Here is a 24,272-nt window from a genome sequence, read left to right as displayed (position 1 = left end):
CCAAGGAACATGTTTGAAAATATTTAGACAGTAGCTAAGGAGAGATGCTATGTGAAAGGCATTGACTGGAAACAACCCGAATCATTCCCTGCTGGTTAGAATATTTAGAATCTTTTATAGATCTGCATTTATTATTCCGCTTTGTGAAGAACAGCAAAGGGTATATAAGTCCTCACAATAGGGAACTTGAGTTATCTGTGTAAGAAACGGCATTTTCTATTTTTCCACATTTCTCTGGAGGCTATGATAGCTTTACTGTGCTTCATCACATGCCAAGTAGGGTTGGGAGATGGAAGTTGTTTTTTCTCCTGCCCTTACTACCCACTCTTTCCTCAGAAACTTAATTTTTCTCCCAAAACCATTAGTCACACATAAAGCTACTTGTTTTGCCTTAAGGAGTTTCTGTGCCTCTATTGTCCACATCATTTACTAGGAAGAATGAGATTTATTACATGAATACCAATAAAGACAAAATGTCCCACTGATAAAATGTTTGGAGAATATTGTTATGCTTGTGAATAAACTTTCTTTACATTAATGATTTGCATTTAGCTTTGAAGATAGAACTCAGTATACTGGTAATACTGTTAGGTAAAAATTAAATAATTTGTTTAAAGGAGCTAAATATTTAAAAAATATGTAAGTGCAGAAAAGACTTTTGTTGTATATAAAAGATTAATTCTTTATAAAATTAGATATTTTGGGTGTAATATGCAGCTGTGAGGTCTATGATGTGGTAATTGGGCAGAAGAACACTATACAGGCACTAAAATTTGAGATTCAGCTGTGCTGTGTCATGGAAAGCCATAGAATTTTTGAGAGCAAGCAGGTGCAGAAAGAATACATCTGGGTAAAAAATAAAGAAGAGAAGTATTTGTTAACTCTCTGCATCAATTTGGTGCTTATTCATGTTTATGCAAATGAAGTGCTCTAATTATTCTGTAAGAAAAGCAGATAAATGAAAATATGACAGTATAATTTTCCTGTTTAGTTCAATATTGCAAAACATGGCAGGAACTGTCAACATTCACCAACAAAACAGATTGGTACTTACTCCCTCAGATTTTTTGTCTGGATAAATGCAAGTCTCACCACCAGATGTGAAATTACAGTAAACTTTGAAGGAATCTCCTGAGCAACCTTGGTTAGGATCAATCCAATATTCACCTAGAAGGCAGCAAAAAATATGTCATATAAAAATGCATTGACATCATTGTTGAATGCATTAGATATCAAATTTTGTTAGAAAGAGAAATAGGAAAAATACATGTTAATAGATCTTTTCCCTTTTAAGCTTTTGGGCATATTGGGGTATGTTTTTTAATAGACAGTGATACTTTCTCTTGTCTGCCTCAAAGCTTTGCAGATGCCCCATATATTCTACCTGGAATACCTTTTAAAAATTCTTATCATGCCTATCACTTTTTGGTTTCAGCTTAAATATCATCTCCTCAAATATTAACATTCCATTTATCCCTGTGTAATAAATTGTATGCATATTGAAATAAGACATACTTGACTCCAAATCTCATAAGTATTATTTACTACTTAAATAATCTGAGTAGTATAATCAATATATTTTCTTCCTAGTTTATTCATTTGTAACAATGGAGGTGATGTCGGATCTACTTAGCCTTAGGGATCAAACCTCTGCCTTATTTTATATATATAAAAAAACTTCTTGCAATAAATGTACTCGCTCTTTGAAGGGGGTCGTAAGAAGAACTACTTTATATATTTTAATGCAGCCTGCTATTAATGCTATTGCTGAAGTGTTGCAGAACACATTTTATCATGTGAATAATCATCACCATTCATTTGGTGTTACGTGAGTAAGCATTGAAAATAGTGGGAGTAGCAAAGTTATTCTTTAGATAACTGACAATATGGTTTTAGTTAACAAGAGTTACTAGGAGTGAAAAGTGATATACATGTAAACATTACTTTGCTTCCCTCTGTTGGTGCTCAGAAAATGATACCCCAAAGTGAAAGCCTATGAAGCAGTTTTTCTCTGACCTCTGCCCTCCTGTCTCTCATCCCTCATTCTCCCCTGAGGCAAGTTATAGAAATTAGAATCCCTCCTCCCCAAAGTGGGTCATAGAAACCAGAACCCCTTTTCTGCAACGCCAGCTGTAAACCCTAAACACATTACTCTAACTGTTACAGTAGGTAGTCAGTCAGACATAAACAGGGAGAGTCCCGCCAACCCCACCAGGAATGTCAGGCGACCATCAGATGAAGGTCAGGCGGTTGTTAAACTGTCTCGCTAAAATAATAATTGGTTGCAGTTGGTGCCAGGGAATGGCCGTCTTCCTTTCCCTCATAGAAAACACCTGAAACTAGTGACCAGCAAGTTCTTTATATGATCTCAGGAGGTGGGCTAGTGGGCTCAAGCATGCGCACTAAGACGCAAATGGTTGGAGTTTGACTGGTAGATAACCTTCCTCTGGGAACACTCAACAGGTAAGGGAAAAATGCCTCAAGTGAGCATGCGCACAACGCCAGTGAACACAAGGTGTGTGTGGCCCCTCCAAAGTGCTGACAGCCCACTGCCCTTGCAGACAGCGCACCCCAAGGGAAAATCAGGGGTGAAGAGATGCAAACCTCAGAAACATACCAATAGAGAAAACCCCAAGTCAAAGGTCAAACCACACACTTGAATCCCTCAAGAAGACTGCTTGACCCTCTTCCAAGTGCACTTTCTTTCATTCCTGTTCTAAAACTTTCTAATAAACTTTCACTCCTACAACCCTTAGTATGGCATATGGATTTGCCACTGCTAACATAACCTTCACCCACCTTTCTATGTAACAGTTGGCCGTAAAGTAATTAAAACCTTTATTCCAGAGGGGTTCTACCCTGTACTTGGGAGGATGAAATGCTACAATACAGAGGCCAGAGAGAATCTGAACAGAAGGCCTTACTAGGTTTCCCTACTCAGATTAGTACCATTAGCTCATACCCTTTTTTTATCCAATATTATATTGCATTTCTACACAGCTGTCCCTGCCTTATCGAACCTAAGCATAAAATCAGACAGCTTCCTCTGTATCTTTGCAGCTTGAATCTGAAGACTCCTACGTCATGTTAAACTATAATCAAATACATTTTTAATACTTTTCTCTTGTTAACCTCTTTTTTTCTTATATAGGGGTGGCAGCTTTGACCTTTATACTGAGAAGGAAAGGAATCAAATTATTTCTACCTTATACTTCCAACTGTTTTTCATCCTGCCACTTCATTTTAAATATTTGAATTACATAAGTCCACTGGCTATGACCTTTTAATATTTTAAAAGCTCAAATTGCTTATCTTGGTGCTGGAACTCTAAAAAATGCAGTATCAACCTGCTTTATCTTCTGCTACTACTTGTATATAAACAGGAAAAGTATTCTAACAGTCACATAGCTTTAATATGTTTTTTAACAAAAACATCTACATTTTTTCAGATTACACCATTAATATACTCATGTCTGAAACAAATTAGAATTCTCAGGAAAAAAAATACAAGGAAATAAAAAAATCATCTAAGATATTACCAAGTAGAGATAACCACTGTATATCTTTGATATTTCTTATATGGTTTTTAGGAGTATATAACATTGAATTATCTAAATCATCTAAATCCTTTGCTTAAATAATACCAGTTAAAAGTAAATCTCCTTATAAATCACTAAACTAAATGTATCTTTTTCAGATAAACATATTATAAACATGAAGATGTCAGATATCAGTTTGTATAGGAATACTAATAATTACCTGTGTTTTACCTTTAACAGGTGTGCTTAAGATTAGAAGATTTTTGTGACATCCTTTTTTTATGCCGGCTGTTTTTGAACTACACTGAATTTTTCTATCTGCATTGAGTTACTTAGATCACAGTTATAACTGTCATTATAAGACTGGTAGTGCAAAACGATATTTTCTGCTGAGTAAAGGGGAGACAAAATAGTTCAACATAAAGTGGGAAATTTAAAAATCAGATGAAGATCTGCCCCTTGCTACTTTAATAATTGTATAAGTTTAGTCAACTAACTTAACATACCTGAAACTCTTTCTTTCTCTGACCAATAGGTATATAAAGGTTTTGTCAAAGAGTTGGTATGATAAATTATCCTAATTGTTATTAGTGAGTAAGAATTCACAGTTGTTTAGAATATCTGTGGATGAGTTAAAGATACATTTTTGCTCCAAGCTATCCAAATTCTTAAATATTCGGTGTACCAAATCATTGCTAAACCGATAGATCAAATATACATCAGTTATGCTATTTACATATATCCATATTATTCATACTAATCTAAAATACTAATCATATTAATGTAAGTATTCACATTAACATGAAGTTAGTAATCATATTACAATATACACGTGTGTATACACAATATCTATTCTGTGATAGTTATTACAAGCAAAGTACATTTGTGTTAGCTCTAAACATCCAACAATGATCTTGTCATAGTTTAATAAAACCTTATTTAACAGACAAGGATTTTCCAAAGCAACTCTTGATTTATACAGTATAAATGATTTTTTTCTGTCTAGAAGAGAATTAACTGTTTCGTTTTATTTAGAGACTGTATTAAACATTTAACTAGAATAAACGAGCTGACAATGCACCTCAGAAACTCAGAGGCTCGGTACATTTGCTTTGTCATGTATTATTAACATACCATCTGGGAAGTCAGGATGGCTGAGTTGCAGGTCTTTACAAGTTCGGGCTGGATTGGTCTGAGTACCCATAGGAAATTTCATATGCTCGATGTCTTGTTTCAGGGAATTGAGGGAACCAAATATTTCTTCCATTCCATCTGAGTAATCAAGAATATTATCATCTGCATCTGCTTGCATGCCTTCAGTATGTCTTCTCGTTTTTTTGGAGGACAAGATTGGTAAAGGCTGAATGACTTCTCCAGGTGGACCCTGTGAAGAAGAAAATATGAGTGCAATTGTTTCATAAGGTGGAATATTCTGCAGATATTAATTAATACTGGTTATGTTTTTGTTATAAGAAATTAAAGTTGGTTTAACTTTTCAGTAGCTACAAAATTTATGCTATAGGATAAGTTTATAAATATATAAATGTCATAGATTCTTCTATGATGAACTTGGTGGAAATACTGAGGTAGGTGAATAAGTTAGATGACTTCTCGCCCTTTATGTACACAATAATATAGCACAGATTTGTGTAGATATGTTATATATGTTAGTCTCTTGTTTATTAATTAGTCATCATTTATATGCCCTAACTCTACAACTAGATTGTAAAGTCTCTGAGGATTAGAACGGCACTTTAAAGCTATTGCGCTCTTAACTATTATATTTGATAATTTATATTATAAAACATTAAACTTTAAAAAATATGTACACATTAGTTTGCTTCAAATACGTGTGACTTAAATCATTATAAATGTACAAACTTAAAATAAATGCAACCAGACTTGAATTCACATTGCGAGCAGAGCTATAGCAAATAGTTATCATATTGTCATGGGTTGAATTGCATCCCACGACAATTTGTAATGTTGAAGTCCTAATTCTCAGTATCTCAGAATGTAATCCCATTTGGAAATACAGTCACTGAAAATATAATTAGCTACCATAATGTCACTAGAGTGGGCCCTAATCCAATGTAAGCGATATTCTTATAAAAAGGAGAAGTTTAAACACAGATACACCCAAAGAGGGAAGATAATGTGAAGAGACAGGGAAAAGACAGCCACCACAAGCCAAGAAGAGAAGTGCAGAACAGAACTTTCTGCCATGGACCTCAGAAGGAACCAACGCTGTTGACACCTTGATCTAGGACTTCTAGCTTCCAACACTGGGAGACAATACATTTCTGTTGTTTGAGCCACCGACTCTGTGGTACTTTGCTATGGTAGCCCTAGCAAACTAGTATACATATAGTTGGAAAGATTTTAGCTCAAGAAAGAAGAATAACATTTCTTTCACATGGATCTATATTTTAATTCTACCATTCAATTAGTTATGTGAAGCCTAGAACATTTTAGTATTAATAAGTGGTAGCTATTACTATTGCTTTTATTAGTATCCTTATAAATGCACTAGGAAAAAATGTGAAGCATCTGAATTTTTGTCATTATTCCTAGAGTCAAGCATAAATGTATCTTTATGGCATAAAATAAGTTGGTTTCAGTAATGTGACAAAATAGTATATGGATCTCTTGAAAAATTAATAAAAACAAGGCTATAGTATATAATTAGGGTATTTATATTTGAACAGTGAAATCAATTAAAATTTAAGTCTTGGCATGTAGACTTGATTATGTAAATGATATAATGTTTCCTATAAAATCAGCACTTTTGACAGAATGTGCTTTTTGTCTATCTTATAAATTCAGAGAAATCATTGGCAGCTTCCAGATGCGAATTATCAGAATATGACTCTTGTTAACATGTACTTACCGGAGGCCCAGGAGGCCCTGGAAGACCACTGTCACCTTTCTGGCCAGCGGGTCCCTGTTAGAAAGAAGAGAGAGGACATAAATAAAGAAGAGGCAATTAAATAGGTTTCAATGAAAAATTAAATTGTCAAAGGGAAAAGTACTTACAGTAGAGCCTTTGTTACCCTTTGGGCCTTGAGGACCCTAGAAAATGCAAAGGCAAAAGCACAGATAAAAATCTGGAGCATTTGTGTCTCTTTGTTATATTTGTAACTTAACCCTACCTTATAAGGTTATTTTGTCTTGTACTTACTGGCAAGCCTGGAGGACCAGGTGGACCTAATGGACCAGCAGGACCAGGAATTCCCTAGAGAGAGAATCAGCCAATGTAAAGGGATTTCCTCAGCTATTTCATTTTCATGTTTTCATAACTTTTTAACATTTTCATAACAGCATACACTGTAAAATTTAGAGTATGCAAAAATATTTATGAATGGCTTAAACATTTTTCCATGGTGAATCTAAAAATTAACTTGTGCAAAATAATCGGAATTTTTCCTATGTTGCTACAATATCAATGAGGTTTTTCTTTTAAATCTATGTGTGTATATGTGTATATTCCTTTATCCCTCAGAATATGATTTACAGGTGATGGGAATTTATTACATGTTGGTTTAAATAATACTCAACTGTAATTTTTATGGTTTCTAACTTAAATATTGTAAAATTTATTTGCCCTAGGGCTGAATACAAATATCTTTTTAAGAACATTACTGACTTAAACAAATTAGAATTAAGACACTCTAAATTCTTTCTTTGATCATACTTAAAGGACTCTGTGTGTGTGTGTGTGTGTGTGTGTGTGTGTGTGTGTGTGTGTGTGTGTATTATTGGAAATGAGTAGAAAAAATAACCTGTATTTTTACTCACCCCATCCCCTTTTGCTCCTGGAGATCCTTGAGTTCCAGGGAGCCCTCGGTCACCTTTTTCCCCTTGTTCTCCTGGAGGACCAATCAGGCCAATTAAACCAGGATGTCCCTTTGAAAGGCAGAGAAAAAAGTTATAACATGTGCATTACTATCTTCATAAAATTTTAGTTATAAAATATTTGCACATTAAATTTCTAAAGCATAAAAATGAACAATGCTGATAAAACAACATTAAATAACCCTTCTGAATGAAATATACAGTTAAAAATCTCCTCATCACCTAACTGGATCTTTTACTGCTTACTTTAAGTGAGGGCTTTATTAAGCATTGGAAATAATACAAAACAAAATGCTTTCTAAAAATATCATTTTAAGTACTCCATTTGAGGAATCTCTCAACCAATAATGACCATCTATAATATTAGTTGAATAAATAACAGAAAACTCATTATTTTAATAAGTATCTCATTTAATATGAAATAATTTCTATTCTTCAGAGACTCTGCAGTCTTTAAAAGGCATTTGAAGATTTAAAAATAATCCAAACAATAATAATACCATTTTTAAACAGGCTCATTTCTCTAAGTACTTGGTGCAACTCAGCATAAATTATAGGAGAGAAAATTAGTATTTGAAAGATATTTCTAGTTTAAAATTTTTATTTTCACATTTAAAAACATAAAAATAGATATTTTGTTATTCAGCCGGTTTATTTTCTGAATAGTTATTTTAGTATAACCATATGCTTTCTCCATATGGTTGCTATAATGGAAACTTGAGAAGATATAGCACTGAATTCTGGCACATTTTTCACTATTTGCATATTTTCTCCCCTCTAAATACATCTGGGAAACTAAGGATTGAAGCTTTTTTCAGGGTTAGAATGATGAAGATATTGGTTGACATTTTTTTTTGAATGATTTTAATCTGCAAAAGCAAGGCTATTAGTATATAAAAGCATATTCTTTTATCAATAACACATTCTTTCATTCTCACCTTTTCACCCTTGGAGCCAGGGTCACCTTTGAGACCAGGTAAGCCAGGAGGTCCCTAAATAATAAAAATAAATAAATAAATAAATAATAAAATAGAATAGGTATGAATTAAAGAATCCTATGACTAGTCACAGACCTAGTTTGGTTTTGAAAAGACGGAGTTGAAAATAATAATGATTAATGTTGCTTTATTTTTAAGGCTTCTAAGTAAATTTACATATTTAAAATGCTATGGTTTAATTTGTAACCACAATATTGATAATTTTGATTAAATGAATGTGAAGTTAGAAATAGAACATGGTTATATGGGTTTTCAGTTAAGAAGAAAGTGTCAGTTTTTAAGTACACTAGTTTCAGAAGGTATTTCCAAATTATATATCCAGTCAGTCAAACATTTTTACGTTACACAAATTTAAAAGGTTATAATATTTTTAGTACAATTTTTGAAAACTCAATAAACTTTTGACCGTCAATAGATCTTTGATAACCACAGGAAAAAAATTAGACAAAATTTTAATACACTGTTTGGTTTGTATTTAAGTAATAACCTCTATTTGTATACGTTAGAATGGTTGCCTAATATTCCATAGAATAAGAAGATAATTCCTATATATACTAAATTAAAACATGGAACTCTGTAATTCTTCTAGGCCATGGCCAATTTTCTGAATTCTGATCTCAATTCTTATTCTTTGTTCTCTTGAAATTAGATGTCTTTCACTGTGATTACTGGAGAGAGACATATACTAAGAACACTTAATAATTCCAATAAAATATTGCATGTATATTACTCATGAAGAAGTCAGAGACCATAACTATTAATTTCTCTAAGTTAAACTATACAACGTTACAAACTACATCAAGATGGTACTTTCAGCTGCAATTTCTAAATTGTACCTCATATCTAAATGATTTATGAAATTAATAAAGAAATTTATTTTTTATATAAATATACTTCTATTTCAATAATTTAACTTTTTAAATAGTCCCAGACTAAGACATTTATCTTTTTGACTTATATTTCTATGAAAATTATGGCATGACTTTAGCAACTAACTCTTTGTCCTGCCTCCCAACCAAAAAAATCTTCATACTGATGACTTTCGAACAAACTGCTTTATCTACAAATTGTTGTACTCTAGCCCAGGCACAATCGCTCACACCTGTAATCCTAGCAGTTTGAGAGCCTGAGGTGGGAGGATCGCTTGAACCTAGGAGTTTGCAACCAGCCTGGGTAACATAGCGAGACATTTTGTCTCAAAAAAAAAAAAAAAAAAAGCAAAAACTAGAATTAGTGGTGTACACCTGCTGTCCTAGCTAATTGAGAGGCTAAGGCAGGAGGGTCACTTGAACCCATGAGTTTGAGTCTTCAGTGAGCTATGATCACACCACTGCACTCCAGCATGGATGACAGAGAACAGCCTGTTGCTAGAAAATGTAAACAAAACAAAGAAACACACCACACTAACAAACCAAATTGTTGTACTACAATTTTGAAGACAACACAAAATACAGTCCTTGTTGTGAAAGTATACAAGTGAAACTACGCAGGCAACAGATGCTGTTGGAAGTGAAACTGAGGCTAAAAAAACGATTTATATGTGACTCGTGAAATTAGGGCCACGATAACCTAAATATGTCACTACTGCTTGCCACAAGTAAGGCACCCAGCAACAAAAGCAAACTGTTCATACGGTTTCTCTATGAATTAGAATTGTTTTGATAGAATTGAATTTTCTCGATTATAATTTCAGTAATAATTTTCATCATGGCTCTATGACAGCAAATTGTTTTAACTTTTTACCAACGTACATCATGGGTCACCACTACTGTATCTTCTACAAGGCTACCATGAGTAATATTTTCCTCTATCTGGAAACACTCTATTTCTTCAGTGTAAAACAGCACATTATATCCTGGTCCATAATTTTTGTGAATTTAAAGCATTAAGAACTATGGATCTGATCCAAGCAGTGTGATGCACTAGGAAAAGTATAGGTTCAGAATAGGATAGGTCTGGCATAGAAACCAAACTCTCTTCTTAGCTACTTAAATTAATTGGACAAATAGAGCTTCAGTTTTCTCATCTACAAGCTGGGGACTACAAGTCCTGTCTATGTCATAGAGTTGCTACATGAATCAGGATGGGCCTCCCTATTCCTTTGTTTCTGAAGCCTGCTTCTCAAACTGAAACTGTGAACATCAGGAAAGAGCAAGAATAGTGTTAATATAAATTAGCGCTTGTGTAACAATGGTATTTTGGACTATTATTAGATATATTTATGTTTTCAAATTCAGTTAATTCTCTAAGTATTAAAATGGACAATTTCCCTATATTATTCAATTAACAACAGACAAAAGTTATTTTCAAACAAGCATATGCAGTTTTAAGTGTGGATATACTTAATAATAATCTTCTAATAAGGAGAAAAATACTAATCCTCAGAGTCAAATTTATATGAGTTTAGTTACATTCTCTTTTATATAAGAATAAACAATCATCCCGCCCTGTTAAATCTCAGACAAAAAGATCACAAGGAAACTAGCAAGTTCATTTTTGAGTAATAGTGATCTCCCCATTATCTGGCGCTTTGCTCGCCACAGTAAAAACTGTATAAACAGTGAAGCATAATACAAATTTGAATTATTATCATTAGTTTTAGATATGCTACAGATAAATACCTATCAACTTTTTCATCCCATTCTAATAGAAAAAACTAAAATGGCAAAAAAAGAACTACTAGTGATTCTAATTGCTCAGGCTTAATGAAAAATATATTAGACATTATTTGTGTTTTGAATGCATTAAAAATCCTTTCCATAAATATTATTCATGAAGAAGTTAGAGATAATGAGTACTAATTTCTCTAAGCTAATAATCTCTCATAACATTACAAACTACATCTAAAGATGAATTTGCCAAATAAAATCAGTTTTTATTTTCATCAGCTGGAAATAGAAATTGGTATGATATTGAGAGCAGTTATAAATAACCCTCTGAACCTGAAACAGATCAAAAACATCAACTCTGCATATAAAAATGTTATTCTAACTATACATATTTTCTATTTTTCTCTTTCGGATATTGTAAATTGAACACCCCCAGGGAAATACATAATTCATAAGTAATAAAGTGAAAAGGAAAACAGGGATGATACATTCTTAAGTGTCTAGAATACACAAGCAAACATTTTCCCCTGCAGTATTATGCTTTCTGGAATATTTGCTTTGATCTGCATTTCAAAACTCTAGTTCATTGAAATTTAAAGAAACTGCAAATCCTACACTTTATTTAAAAGACGAAATTGTGGAATAATATTTAGTCTGGTGAAAACCAAATGCTTTGTTTAAACCTTTTTAATCATTATGGAATGCTACCCATATCACCCTTGTCTACAGATAACTTTTTTTTTTTTTTTTTTTTTTTTTTTTGAGACGGAGTCTCGCTCTGTCGCCCAGGCTGGAGTGCAGTGGCGCGATCTCGGCTCACTGCAAGCTCCGCCTCCCGGGTTCACGCCATTCTCCTGCCTCAGCCTCCCGAGTAGCTGGGACTACAGGCGCCCACAACCGCGCCCGGCTAATTTTTTGTATTTTTAGTAGAGACGGGGTTTCACTGTGGTCTCGATCTCCTGACCTTGTGATCCGCCCGCCTCGGCCTCCCAAAGTGCTGGGATTACAGGCGTGAGCCACCGCGCCCGGCATCTACAGATAACTTAAATGTAGCATTAAAGATATAAACTCTAATTCAGTATCCCGTCCTATCTTTTAAGTTTTTATTGTTTTAAAAATAATGCTATCAGATACTTATCATTTTATTATCAAAAGCAGAAATGTGTGATAATACTAAATAATCTTGTTTGAACATAAATGCTAAATAATTTTTCAGCTGCATTAAAACAAATAGAATCTTAAGATAATATGAAACAAAACAAAATAAAAGCTTAAAACTAAGACAGATGTTAATTCTGACTTCAAAAAATCAAATACATTCTAATTTTTAAAGTAACTAAATTATTTCAATTTTGACTTTGTATCAGAGGGTAGAATTTAGACATCATCATTCTTCTCTTTAAAACACTCAATTGGTGAGGCGTGGTGGCTCAAGCCTGTAATCCCGCACTTTGGGAGACAGAGGGGCATGGATCACTTGAGCAAAGGAGTTCAAGACCAGCCTGGGCAACTGTTAAAAACCTATTTGTAGTAAAAACGCCAAAAATTAGTCTGGTGTAGTGGCACAAGCCTGTAGTCCCAGCTAATCAGGAAGCTGAGGTGGGAGGATCACCTAAGCCTAGAACAAGGTTGTAGTGACTTGTGATTGTGCCATGGCACTCCAGCCCCAGTGACAGAGTGAGACTCTGTCTCAATAAAATAACTAACTAACTAACTAACTAAATAAATGAAACATTCAGTCTTATTCCCATTTAATGTTGGTTGACTACTAAAATAGCAGTATAATTCAACCAATACAAAATTCTATTGAAATTTTGAAAAATCCTTTAAGAAACCCTAATAAAATTATACTGACTCTAACAGAGTTCCACTTAAAAAAATAAACTCGAATAGAATTCTTTATATAGGCTCATCACCATCCTTAGCTTTTGATTAGCTTCCATATGTGCTATTTATCTTTTTTGTTTGCTGGAGTGCAATGATGTGATCTTGGCTCACTGCAACCTCCGCCTCCTGGGTTCAAGCTATTCTCCCACCTCAGCCTCCCGAGTACCTGGAATTACAGGCGTGAGCCACCATGCCCAGCCCATCTGTGCTATTTGTCAAACTTCAATTCCATACGGTGATCTAAGTACACATTTGTGTTGTGTGTGTGTGTATGCCTATACACATATACAAATGTAAATCTGTTGAATTCATGTTCATAAACAAGTTTTTTACCATGTGAAATATGTACTTTTTAAAGCAAAAAATAAATACTATATCATATCTGACTCTAGGAGAGCTGATAGCATAGTGTGGGCAGACACCAAGCAGAAATCATTTTAAGAGTCTAAAAAATTAGTTTGTTGTACTCTATTCCAAAGAATTTCATATCCAGAAACTTCCTATAAAATTGTTAAACTTATCTATGTGGGTAATGGATGCTCTGTTAGCTATTTCAATTGTCTAAATAGGCAGCTGCCAATCTGGAGAGATGAAAGTAGGTAAGTTGTACTTACTGAACAGCTAAGTTGTATTTAAAAGTTGGGGAAAAGGGGAATGTCTTGGTAGCTTTATCTCACCAGTAGAAACAATACAGTAGGTAGTTACAGGCAGCTTCTAGAAGGGGAAAAGAGACCCAATAGGTACTTGTGGAAATCCAGAGATAAGCAAATTGAAGCCTGTGTAGATTTGGATATGGGTGTGAATATATGTTATAATGAGGAAAAAAATCATCATGGAGAAAGTATTATTATTATAGCTTTCATACAGATTAATTCAGAGATTAATAGAAACCTCTATGAATTTCCAAATCTCTGTTAGTCTCACAGCCACTGTGTTATCCACACTTGAACCTCTCTGTTCCTTCTTTAATAATCACATCATGTTTCTAAACAGGGAAGGGTCCCTAGAGGAAATGACATTTAAATGGTCCGACTCTGTGTATATCTAGTATCCTCTGCTTGAGTCTATCATAGTACTTAATATGTTAACACTCTAACTTTTGTACAAAAATACAAGGTATTTTTGTATAAGTATAATTGTATTTGATCTCTTCCATTTGCTTTAATAGTCAACAACTTTTGCATAAGGTTTATTGATGATACACGTCATGAATGAGGTCGAATTTAGTTACTTTCCACTAAGAATATAAAATTGGTTGTTTTTCAAAATATTTATCATTATTTCATTATTTCATTTATCATTATATCATTATTTCATTCATTTAGTGATTCTTGATTTGGTGTTACTCATGCTAATTGGTGATATAAAAGTGATTTACAAGCAATTCATTTAATTAACCTAAGAACCCCATGGGTAGAAGATATCCATATCCCAATTTAACTCACATAAACTTTAGAAATATCATTGGATAGAGGCTAGCAATATTCCCATTTTATAAATGGGAATATATAAATGAAGAATATATAAATATATAATATATATTTAAATATATGTTTACATATATATTATATATTTTTATATATAAATGAATAATATATATAATTTTATATATATACACATATATACACACATATATACACACACACACACAAATGAAGAACTTAAAGCTAAAAAAAAAAAAAAAAGTAATGTTCCTAAAGTCATCCACCAAGTAAGTGGTAGTGCTTGTTTCTGAACCTGAGAGTTTGGCTCTAGAGTCGATAACCTTAACTAGTAACCATAATAAGCTACTTCTCATTCTGATTTTAAAATTACCTACTAAAATAGATCTTAGTTGAGTTGAAAGGCTCATTGAATTGCCATAAATGGCATTTTGAAGATGATTTCTCTGCCCATCCTCACCTCATGAAGAGTAAGTAGCATTTTCATTGAGATTAGATATCACACATCAAGACTAACTAAAGCTACGAAAAAAAAACTACACATTATATTCACATTGTAAGTACTCTCCATAAAACAAGCAGTCAGAATGGAATGTGCCCATGCAGCCCACTTCTGATGCTTATCATTCTGCTTTACCTAAAGGATTTGGAAATTATTCTGTCCTCTTGCACTGTAAACTCACATTTATTTAAGAGTCAAAAATATAAAAGTTTGTATGCCGAATCAGGTGGTATGTCAGAAGGTTTTATTTTTAATATTAGCTGAAGGAAATCTCCAGCATGGTGCTTTTGATTTCATCTGCAGAAAGGTCAAAATATTTACTGGAAAATCTGAAATAACAAGAAAAAAAATCCCTGGCAAATTTTAGAGTGACATTAAGGCAAGGCATTTTTTTCCTTCCAGGCTCTGACTCTGGGCAGTTATGAGTTTATCATATCTAAGGAGAATATTCCTAAGTAATGATACAGATGTGGAGCTGATCCCGCTTCAATCAGTGCCCTTTTCCTAAGCTGGAGGTAATGGGCAGCACTGATCATCTCCTGCTTGAAATCTACCAAAATTTGATAACTTTTATCTAATTACTAAATAAATGATCTTTAAATTCTTCAGTGAAAGTTTAAATAATCTCTTTAAAACTTATGAAATATTTGGTAGGTATGCTAGAGGAAATTGCTGTGGCATCTTTGTTGAAAGGAATAGCCAAAATTCTTCCTGAATGAATTGTGAATCCCAGTTGTGATGGCTTTGTGCGTATGTTTCTATCTCTGAGATAATTAATATATTTATGATAAGAGGCATTTGAATGCATTTTAAAATATATAGAAGGACTTGACTAAACTAATACTCATCACACTTACAGAGTGCTATATGTATCATTTGCCATTTTGATTAATCACTTCACACTTAACTATTACTGGATAATGACACTCAAAAATCTCTACCATAAGAAATCTATATATGAAACAAATAAGTCACCTAGTAAGGAATTATTTTAAAGGGCAAGTCTTTTATTCTCACTTTCTGCCCAAATTTGTATCAAGAATAGCTTTGGATCCTATAATAAACTCCATCTGTGAATAATATCCTAGTCAACAAAATTCTTTATTGCATTTCTCAAGCATGTTGTTTGCACACAGACTTAATGATAGTGACCAAGCTTCACTGTTACAGTAGCCATATCTTTTTTTCACTGAGATTTATTGTTTTATATTTCAGCCTGTATGACTCACGAAGAGAACAATTTATTTTGTCAAAGAATCACTGTATGCTGGTGCCAGCATACTTTTTAAAGTTAAATGCCAGGAAAATAAGTGTAACTGCAAGTGTTTTAGGGAACTATCCAGACTAGGAAAAGCACTGGCTGGATCATTAGTGGCATTTCATTCAGAGTGGAAATATTTTTTTTCGTCCAACGTGCATAAGAAAGAAACAAATCTTCTGATCAAGTGGTGTATTTTCCATATACCTATCAGTTAGGATTACTTTCCTCTGAGACAAAATAATATACTTCTTGGAATATTAGAAAAAATACAAACCTATTTATAAGCTAAAGTGTCAAAAATTCTAGCTAATAGACAATTTTGTTTTAGAAATTCTCACTATTTGAATGACTGAAAAGATCTTACTCACCATAGGACCAGGTGGTCCATCTTGGCCTGCAGCTCCAGGGAGACCTTGTTCTCCCTAGAGAAAATAAAAATGATTGATTTTTAAAATTAATAAAAGAATACATATTTATTTCTTTATTTAAAATTTTAGAAATACGATAAGAAAACAAAGCAAATATCACCCATAATTTCTGCCACATGGAAGACATCTACAAATATTATAAATAATTTTGTTCCTTTACTATGCATATATGTCTATATTCACATACACACAAATATATATATAGCTGTATATATAAACATTTCAAATCATTGAAATTTTAAAATTTAGTTTTCTATTTTCTCTTTATAAGTTAGTGTTTCACCATGAACTTATTAAATAAATGATATACTTAAATATTTATATAGTATCTAACATTTTTACATTATATGTATAGAATTCCCACAAAATTATCCACATGATAACTTATGGACTAATGCTAAGATAAGCACCTTCATTCACAATTATTTTAAAATAAAAATGTTATTTTCAAAATAGCATATTTTTAACACAGATGCTCACCACAGGGCCAGGGATGCCCCGAAGACCTTCTGGACCAGGCTTTCCTGCAGGTCCCTGAGGACCAACTGGGCCGGTTTTTCCAGGAGGACCTTCGGCACCTGCTTCTCCCTGTTAGGGAATAAAACATGGGAGCACATTAATGATGAGAAAAGACTTTTATCATTTTACTAAATGTACTGAAAAAAAGTTGATCAGTTTATGTATGAAATTTTCAAATATAATGCCTATTATATATAATGTATATTATATATATGTATATATTATTATTTTTTTTTACCTTTGCGCCTTTTTCACCTTGTCTTCCCTCTGCACCTGCAGCTCCAGGAGGACCCTATAGATATAAGATTTAATGTAAAGTATGTATCACATATAAAAGCAAAGTTAATGAGCACTTGTTTACAAACACTAAAGTTTAATTTGTAACAGATTAATAAATTACAGTTTTCTATCACTATTTGATTTAAAACATAATAATGAAAATCAAAACCCAATTTATGTACAAACTTCATCTTAAAATACTGAAAAACAGCACAGATTAAGTATACTACAGTTAATCACTTCACATCAATATAAGAAAGCAGTAAAAATAAAATTTTTAAAGAACTGCTGATAAATTAAAATCAACACCCTGAATGTGTTAAATACTGATATATCATTTATGTTTATTATTAGAAATTAATTTAATGTATCTATTTGTATTCTACTTGTATTCTCATATGTGTTTTAAGAATGGCCCCTTTCTTAATCTTAGAATATGTATATGTTCATGCATTCTTACAGGATCACATAACAACTAAAGAAACACAATATTTTAAATTATGATGGTCAACAGACACAGTATTTTCATTTTTGAGAACTATGCAATTCACATAAATAGGTAAAATGAAAGTGAATATCACTTTGTAAATCCTAATATTGGAAGTAAAATTGAAAAAAAATTACACTTCAGATGTCATCCAAAAGTATGAGTACAGAACGACTGAAAAAGAAACTTAACGATCTCCAAGAAACTGCTCTTCATTTTTTCCCCTAAGACTCTGTTATTTTTCCATTAATTTACTTTAATTTTCATAATAAATTGTGCTCAAAATCATTAACTGAGATTGGGGTGGTGGTTGCAGAGAGTAGTCATGGTGGTGTTAATTGGTGAGAATAAGGCGAGACAGGAGGATGCCATATTAATATTCTAATGGTGAATATATCCCAGCCTTTTATATCGTATTTTAAACTGTATATCAACAGCGGTGGATGATGACAGGTTGCCTGAAGGGTACAACATGCATTGCTTCAGTGTTGGATGCACTGAAGGCTCAGGCTTCATCACAATGCAATAACAGTATAGCAAAATTACACTTGTACCCCATGAATATATACAAAAAGTAAAGACGAATAAAATGAATATCAAGCACTTCATCGATTCCATGAACTCCATGGAATTCCATGAACTCATTTTATCTCAGAAAGAGTCAATGATGACATCATTAGTAATTATTTTCTCAATATCATTCCTATAACTTTATCTATTATTAGACATTCATTGTACCTCAACCCAAAGATAAGAAATGTATAAATTCTATGGGTAATATCTTGAGGTGGAATCAATATGCTAATAATAATATATACATTAAAACTTCAAAGGACATCTTTCAAATTTCATATTTATGCAAAAGGAATTCTGTATTGAACCATGAATTTCAAATTTGTTCTATTGTTAAAATGTTGAGTCAGAAATTATTTTGGTGTGATATTTAAAATAATAACATGCAAAGTAGATACAACAATAATAATGACTATTATTTTGGAAATAGAAATGATGATATCCAATGAAATAATAGGTTTTCCTTATTCAATGATAGTTTTTCCTTAGACTAGTAGCATAATGATATGTGGGCTTAACCTCAAAAGATTGCATTTACAAACATGAAGTTTATAGTAGAAAAGACTCATCAATGCATGGCTTTTAAAAAAGCAAGCCATCTATTGTCTAAAATTAGAAGGAAAATATCACCTTTACGTGAAAGGAGAAAGAAATCAGAATTAGAAGAGCCTAGAGAATTTCATCATAACTAAACGAAAACACAGCAACTAAATCGTGATTAAAATAAAGGGCTTCTCTTCCCTACATAATTTCTTCTCTCTGTGAACAAATATCTCTCATAGTAAAAATTTTTTATTAAATGACTTTGTTCTGTTCTTTTTCTCATTTTTCTCAATTTTATTTATTCCTTATATTTTTTCCAGATGACAACAAAATTAAGAAAAATGAGGATGAAAGCAGATATACTTTCCTGAGAGAGTAGTAAGTGTCCGTTAGAGAAAAACTCATGTGTTCCCCAAAAAGCATAGGCTAAAAACTTAATCCTCAACACAGTGTTGAGAAGTGGTACGTAATAGGAGGTGTTAAGGTCATGAGGGCTCGTGAATTGATTAGTAATAAATATGAAAGGGTTGAGGCGGCCAGGCACAGCAGCTCATGCCTGTAATTCCAGCACTTTGGGAGACCAAGGCAGGCAGATCGTCTGAGGTCAGGAGCTTGAGACCAGGTGGACCAACATAGTGAAACCCCGTCTCTACTAAAAATACAAAAAAATTAGCTGGGCGTGGTGGTAGGTGCCTGTAATCCCAGCTACTCAGGAGGCTGAGGCAGGAGAATCGCTTGAACCCAGGAGGCAGAAGTTGCAGTGAGCTGAGATCGCACCATTGCGCTCCAGCCTGGGAAACAAAAGCAAAACTCCATTTCAAAAAAAAAAAAAAAAAAGGCTGAGGCTGTGATTTTGATGTCTTGCTCTTTCTTGTCTGCTCTTTGTCCTTCCACCATGCCATGGCATCACACTGCAACAAGGCCCTTGCAAAATGTGGCCACTCAATCTTGGACGTCCCATCCTTCAGCCAATAAATCTGTGCTTATTATACATTACAGAGTCTGTATTATTCTGTTATAGTAGTACAAAACAAAGACAATGCCTATGGGCAAATTCTTGTCCCAATAATTTATTCTTCATATGTCTGCATAAACGAAGGGGCAGAAAATTATTCTGGTGAGCTCTTGCTGTACTTTCATGAAGTAATGAGTGTTCTTATTGAAAAATACCTCATAAAAACATAACACACTAAAATAGGGTCTAGTTAATCTCCACCAATGGTTATTGTTATAACAGATTTTTCTACTCATGAGAACTATTCTTCACATAAAGCATCTAATATAATCTTCTTTCCACTATTCAAGTTTTACAGTATGATTCTGTAATTTAATAATTTTTCCACTCATGTCACAAACATTTAAATAGCGCTTATATTCCAGAATGTGCTATGCATATAAATAACAAGTAAAATCAAATCTGTAAGGAATTCTCAGAATTTAGTTACAAACACAGATACAAAAATTAACAAATAGAACACTGTAAAATAAACAAAGATGAGATCAGTGTATGAAATAGGTACAATGATCCAGTTTGGCAGTATAGAGGATTTTCCTAAAAACCTGGTTTCTGATCTGAATCTTACAGTATGGGTAGATGAGAGAGGGATGGCTTCTTCTAACACTTTACCTTCTGATCACTCACATGCATGCTCAAAGGAGTAAGAATGGAAAGTACACGATACTCTTTACGGACCTGCTAAGAGTTCACTTAGGCTAGCAGCTAAGCATCTATGCATTTGTCTTGCTCTGAGGCAGAATATTAGGGTGCATGACTATGTGGTGACTTGAGAGTTAGGGAGGAAAAAAGAGAATTGGAGAAAGGCAGAGACTTGGTATATGGAGATCTTGATTTTTTAATATTAGCAAATAAACTGCCAAGTTTAGTATAAAATTAGCTATTTGGATAAACAAACATTTTTGAACATGTTAAATGAACAAGAATTTTTGTTTCCCACATTAAAAAATTAGAACAATTTTCTCAAAAGTATTAAAAACATTAATATTTAAAATAGTTTAAAAATAAATACATTTGATTCAAAATTTTCAGAACCTTCAATACTCCTCTTGAACTATGAATCTCCTAGAAGGGAACTATGAATCTCCTAGAAGCAGTGGTTCCCAAATTAAATGCAGACCTTTTTTTCATAATGACCTTACTTGGAAGGCACAGTTTTGTACCACACAGAAATTTTAAGTGGATTTACAATTTATTTTATTATTACAATGTACTTTCTACCTATACATTTATATAAGAATTTTTCAAGGATTTTGTAAAAAAAAAAGTCTGAATTTGAAATTTGAATTAATTCTATATATATTATAATACTTCATATGTGTGCACATATATATACACACACACACACAGTACATGCATATACAAGGTACACACACACACATATATATATATAGTTTGCATGTGCATAGTAAGTTAAAACTTCATCTGTCATTATAACCAATTAATAACAAGAGTTACCATTTTAATTTTTTATTGTGAACTTCCCTTTGGCAATATGAGCTGAATTGAAATTTCCATTTAATATGTGCATTTTCAGGTTATAATGCTTAAATTATTTTAGTCAGCTCTAGATTTTTTTTTTTCAGTAAAAGGACATGGAACTAGTTAAAATGATAAATTTAGTATTAGAAGTCCATGGTTTATTGAAACAAGTTGTACAAATCTTCCAGTTCCTTAAGGAAATACACATTCATTCTCAAGTATTACAAATGCATGACAGAAAGTACATGTACTACGAATGATAATGTAATTCTCCTACTTGTTTAATAACCATTAGAATTTTCTTTCTCAGTATCACTGCCACTTACAACATTGTGATCAATATTCTGTTAGGAAGTTTTATTATCATTCATGCGTAAGATTCAATCACAGAAAAAAAGTGGTAATACTTTTGAACACATTTTTTGTCATTGCTACTTCTGACATAAGATATTATAGAAAAAAAATGTGACTTTTGTTATTGTTTCCACAGTGGGAAAGTAAGGATCTGAGAAATGTTAGTTTCCACAAAATATACACAAAGCTAATTTAAGATTAACGTTTCTAGATGGACTAAAGGGACACAGATTGTAAGGCAATTCTGTATTCAGCCAAACCACGAGCCTGTTGAACAGATATTACCCTACTGCATAGAAATATGTTCTTGCTATTTTCACAAAAGTGGTATTAAATTGATTGCTGCATCAGACATTGCTGTCTGCTGACTGAACCCAAAGGTTTGTGGTGACAGTATTCTCAAATCAGTCTCAATTCACAGAATTCACTCTGCATTATATCCCTCTATTATTAGATGCTTTGTGTTCACCCATGATATAGACAAAGTGACCTCATATATGTACAGTGTATAAACAGAGTGATCTCACTTATGTACAGTGCTTTCCTCTTTTTGACACAGTGTCTCACTCAGTTGCTCAGGCTGAAGAGCAGTGGAGTGATCTCGGCTCACTGCAGCCTCAAACTCCTGGGCTCAAGCTATCCTCCCACCTCAGCCTCTTGAGTAGCTGGGACTACAGGCTCATGCCATCATACCTGGCTAATTTCTGTATTTTATTGTAGAGACAGGGTTTCACCATGTTGCCCAGGCTGGTCTCCTACTCCTCAACTCAAGTGATCCTCTTGCCTCAGTCTCTCGAAGTGCTGGGATCATGGGCATAACTAAATACCTCTTACTCAGTTGACTCATAGTTTAATAACTTTATTTTTTCTTAAACTGGTCTTACATATCTACTGTTTGACAAAAACATTTTATTAAAAAATATATGCAGTTGTCATGAATTTAAATCCTTCTGTTTTTGGTAATTGTTATCGGAAATATTTAAACATATATGTCACATGAATTTGCACCAAGGGATAACCAATTTATATTAGTAGTATAAGTATAAATTTCTTTAAAATTACAATATCGTATACTTTGAAAGTGTAGTTAATTATATTCTATATCCTTTTTGAATGTGTATCACCCAGTTAGTTCAGTATTGGTCACCGCTGAACTCAAACACCAAAGCAAAATCAACAATAAACAAAACTAAGTTTACCATGAATTTATTGCTAATGAGCTGTCCTTTCATATATATAATGAGGACATTAGAAGAAAATATTTTACTCCTTTTTATCTTTATATTTTATTTAATAATAGCTTTATTGAGTTTATAAATAATACTACAATTTGAAATCCTTATTCAATGCTTAATAATAACATCCACTGTTTGAGATCCTGATAAATTCAGGCATTAGGCTTTGTGCTTTAAATATACATTTTCTTAATTTCATTTACTCCTCACTTCAGTATTGTAAATTAGTTATTATGCCCACTTTATAAATGAGAAAACTGAGACTCAAATAAACTAACTTATGCCAAGTCACATTTTTAGATAGCAAGGATTTGAAACAAGTTCTGTCTGATTCTGATGCAACAGCAATCTGGTCTACTTTTTAGTGAAATTAAGATAAAAGGAGTGTCAGTTTATAGGTTGCAAATGATGTTAGTAAATAATTTGGGCTTCAATTTTTGGGTTTGCTTTTTGTTTTTGTTTTTTTTTTTGCTTTTTGCTTTTTTTTTGTTTTGTTTTGTTTTTGAGAGAGGGTCTCCCTCTGTTGCTCAGTTTGGAGTACAGTAGAACAGTCATGACTCACTGCAGCCTGGACCTCCCAGGCTCATGCAATCCTCCCACCTCAGCCTCCCAAGTAGCTGGAACTACAGGCATGTGCCACCACGCCTGGATAATTTTTTAAAGTTTTTGTGAAGACGGGGGTCTCACTATGTTGTCTCAAACTCCTGGGCTTAAGCAATATTCCTGCCTAAGTCTCTCAAAGTGCTGGGATTACAGGTGTCAGTCACTGCACTTGACCTGTATTTCCATTTTTTCTTTTTCTTTTCTTTTTTTTTTTTTTTTCAAGCTAAGCCACCTATTTATGTTGAGGTAGAGCTATTGACTAAATTAACTAGTGTTGTAGGCTGTAAATTAATGGTGCAAGCATTAATTGCTAGTGTTAAACCAGAACAAATCATAGTTTTGGTAATAAGATTGTTGACATAAGAGTAATTTTTCACACCATTAAAATATATATTACTCTGGTGAAGAAAATAGATTATTATGTAAAACAGACAGAAGCAATTAAGCATGTCAGTTTATCCAAACCTAATATAGAAAACAATTTAATATATTGTGTTAAATGGCTTTCAGTTTCAATTTATTGTCGCCATATTTTAAAAGAGAAAACCTTGCATATTATTGCTCGATTGGACTGACCTAAGGTTGATTTTTCTGTTATATCAAAATGAATGTGAATAGCTTTGTAAGCAATGCATAGTCACCACCGTTCTCATGTTATTAT

General features: G+C 33.0%; 1 protein-coding gene across 5 annotated transcripts in view; it reads right to left on the bottom strand.

Annotated features, from left to right (window-relative positions):
* The window catches only part of COL11A1 (collagen type XI alpha 1 chain), a 220,374-nt gene that overhangs the window by 5,663 nt on the left and 190,439 nt on the right, over nucleotides 1-24,272 (bottom strand). For all 5 annotated transcript variants that reach the window (XM_015432036.4, XM_015432041.4, XM_074027435.1 and 2 more), the window contains 10 exons: nucleotides 17,279-17,332; nucleotides 17,002-17,109; nucleotides 16,462-16,515; nucleotides 8,333-8,386; nucleotides 7,338-7,445; nucleotides 6,721-6,774; nucleotides 6,576-6,611; nucleotides 6,430-6,483; nucleotides 4,674-4,923; nucleotides 1,055-1,167 (listed from right to left, as the gene is read on the bottom strand). In XM_015432036.4, the coding sequence (XP_015287522.3) occupies nucleotides 1,055-1,167; nucleotides 4,674-4,923; nucleotides 6,430-6,483; nucleotides 6,576-6,611; nucleotides 6,721-6,774; nucleotides 7,338-7,445; nucleotides 8,333-8,386; nucleotides 16,462-16,515; nucleotides 17,002-17,109; nucleotides 17,279-17,332 (885 nt within the window). The remainder of the gene's footprint in view (nucleotides 1-1,054; nucleotides 1,168-4,673; nucleotides 4,924-6,429; nucleotides 6,484-6,575; nucleotides 6,612-6,720; nucleotides 6,775-7,337; nucleotides 7,446-8,332; nucleotides 8,387-16,461; nucleotides 16,516-17,001; nucleotides 17,110-17,278; nucleotides 17,333-24,272) is intronic.

This window comes from Macaca fascicularis, chromosome 1 (genome assembly GCF_037993035.2).
Source record: "Macaca fascicularis isolate 582-1 chromosome 1, T2T-MFA8v1.1".
In the NCBI taxonomy this organism is placed as follows: Eukaryota; Metazoa; Chordata; class Mammalia; order Primates; family Cercopithecidae; genus Macaca; species Macaca fascicularis.
The sequence above is the reverse complement of the archived record's forward strand: the minus strand, read 5'-3'. Positions and strand labels throughout refer to the sequence as shown.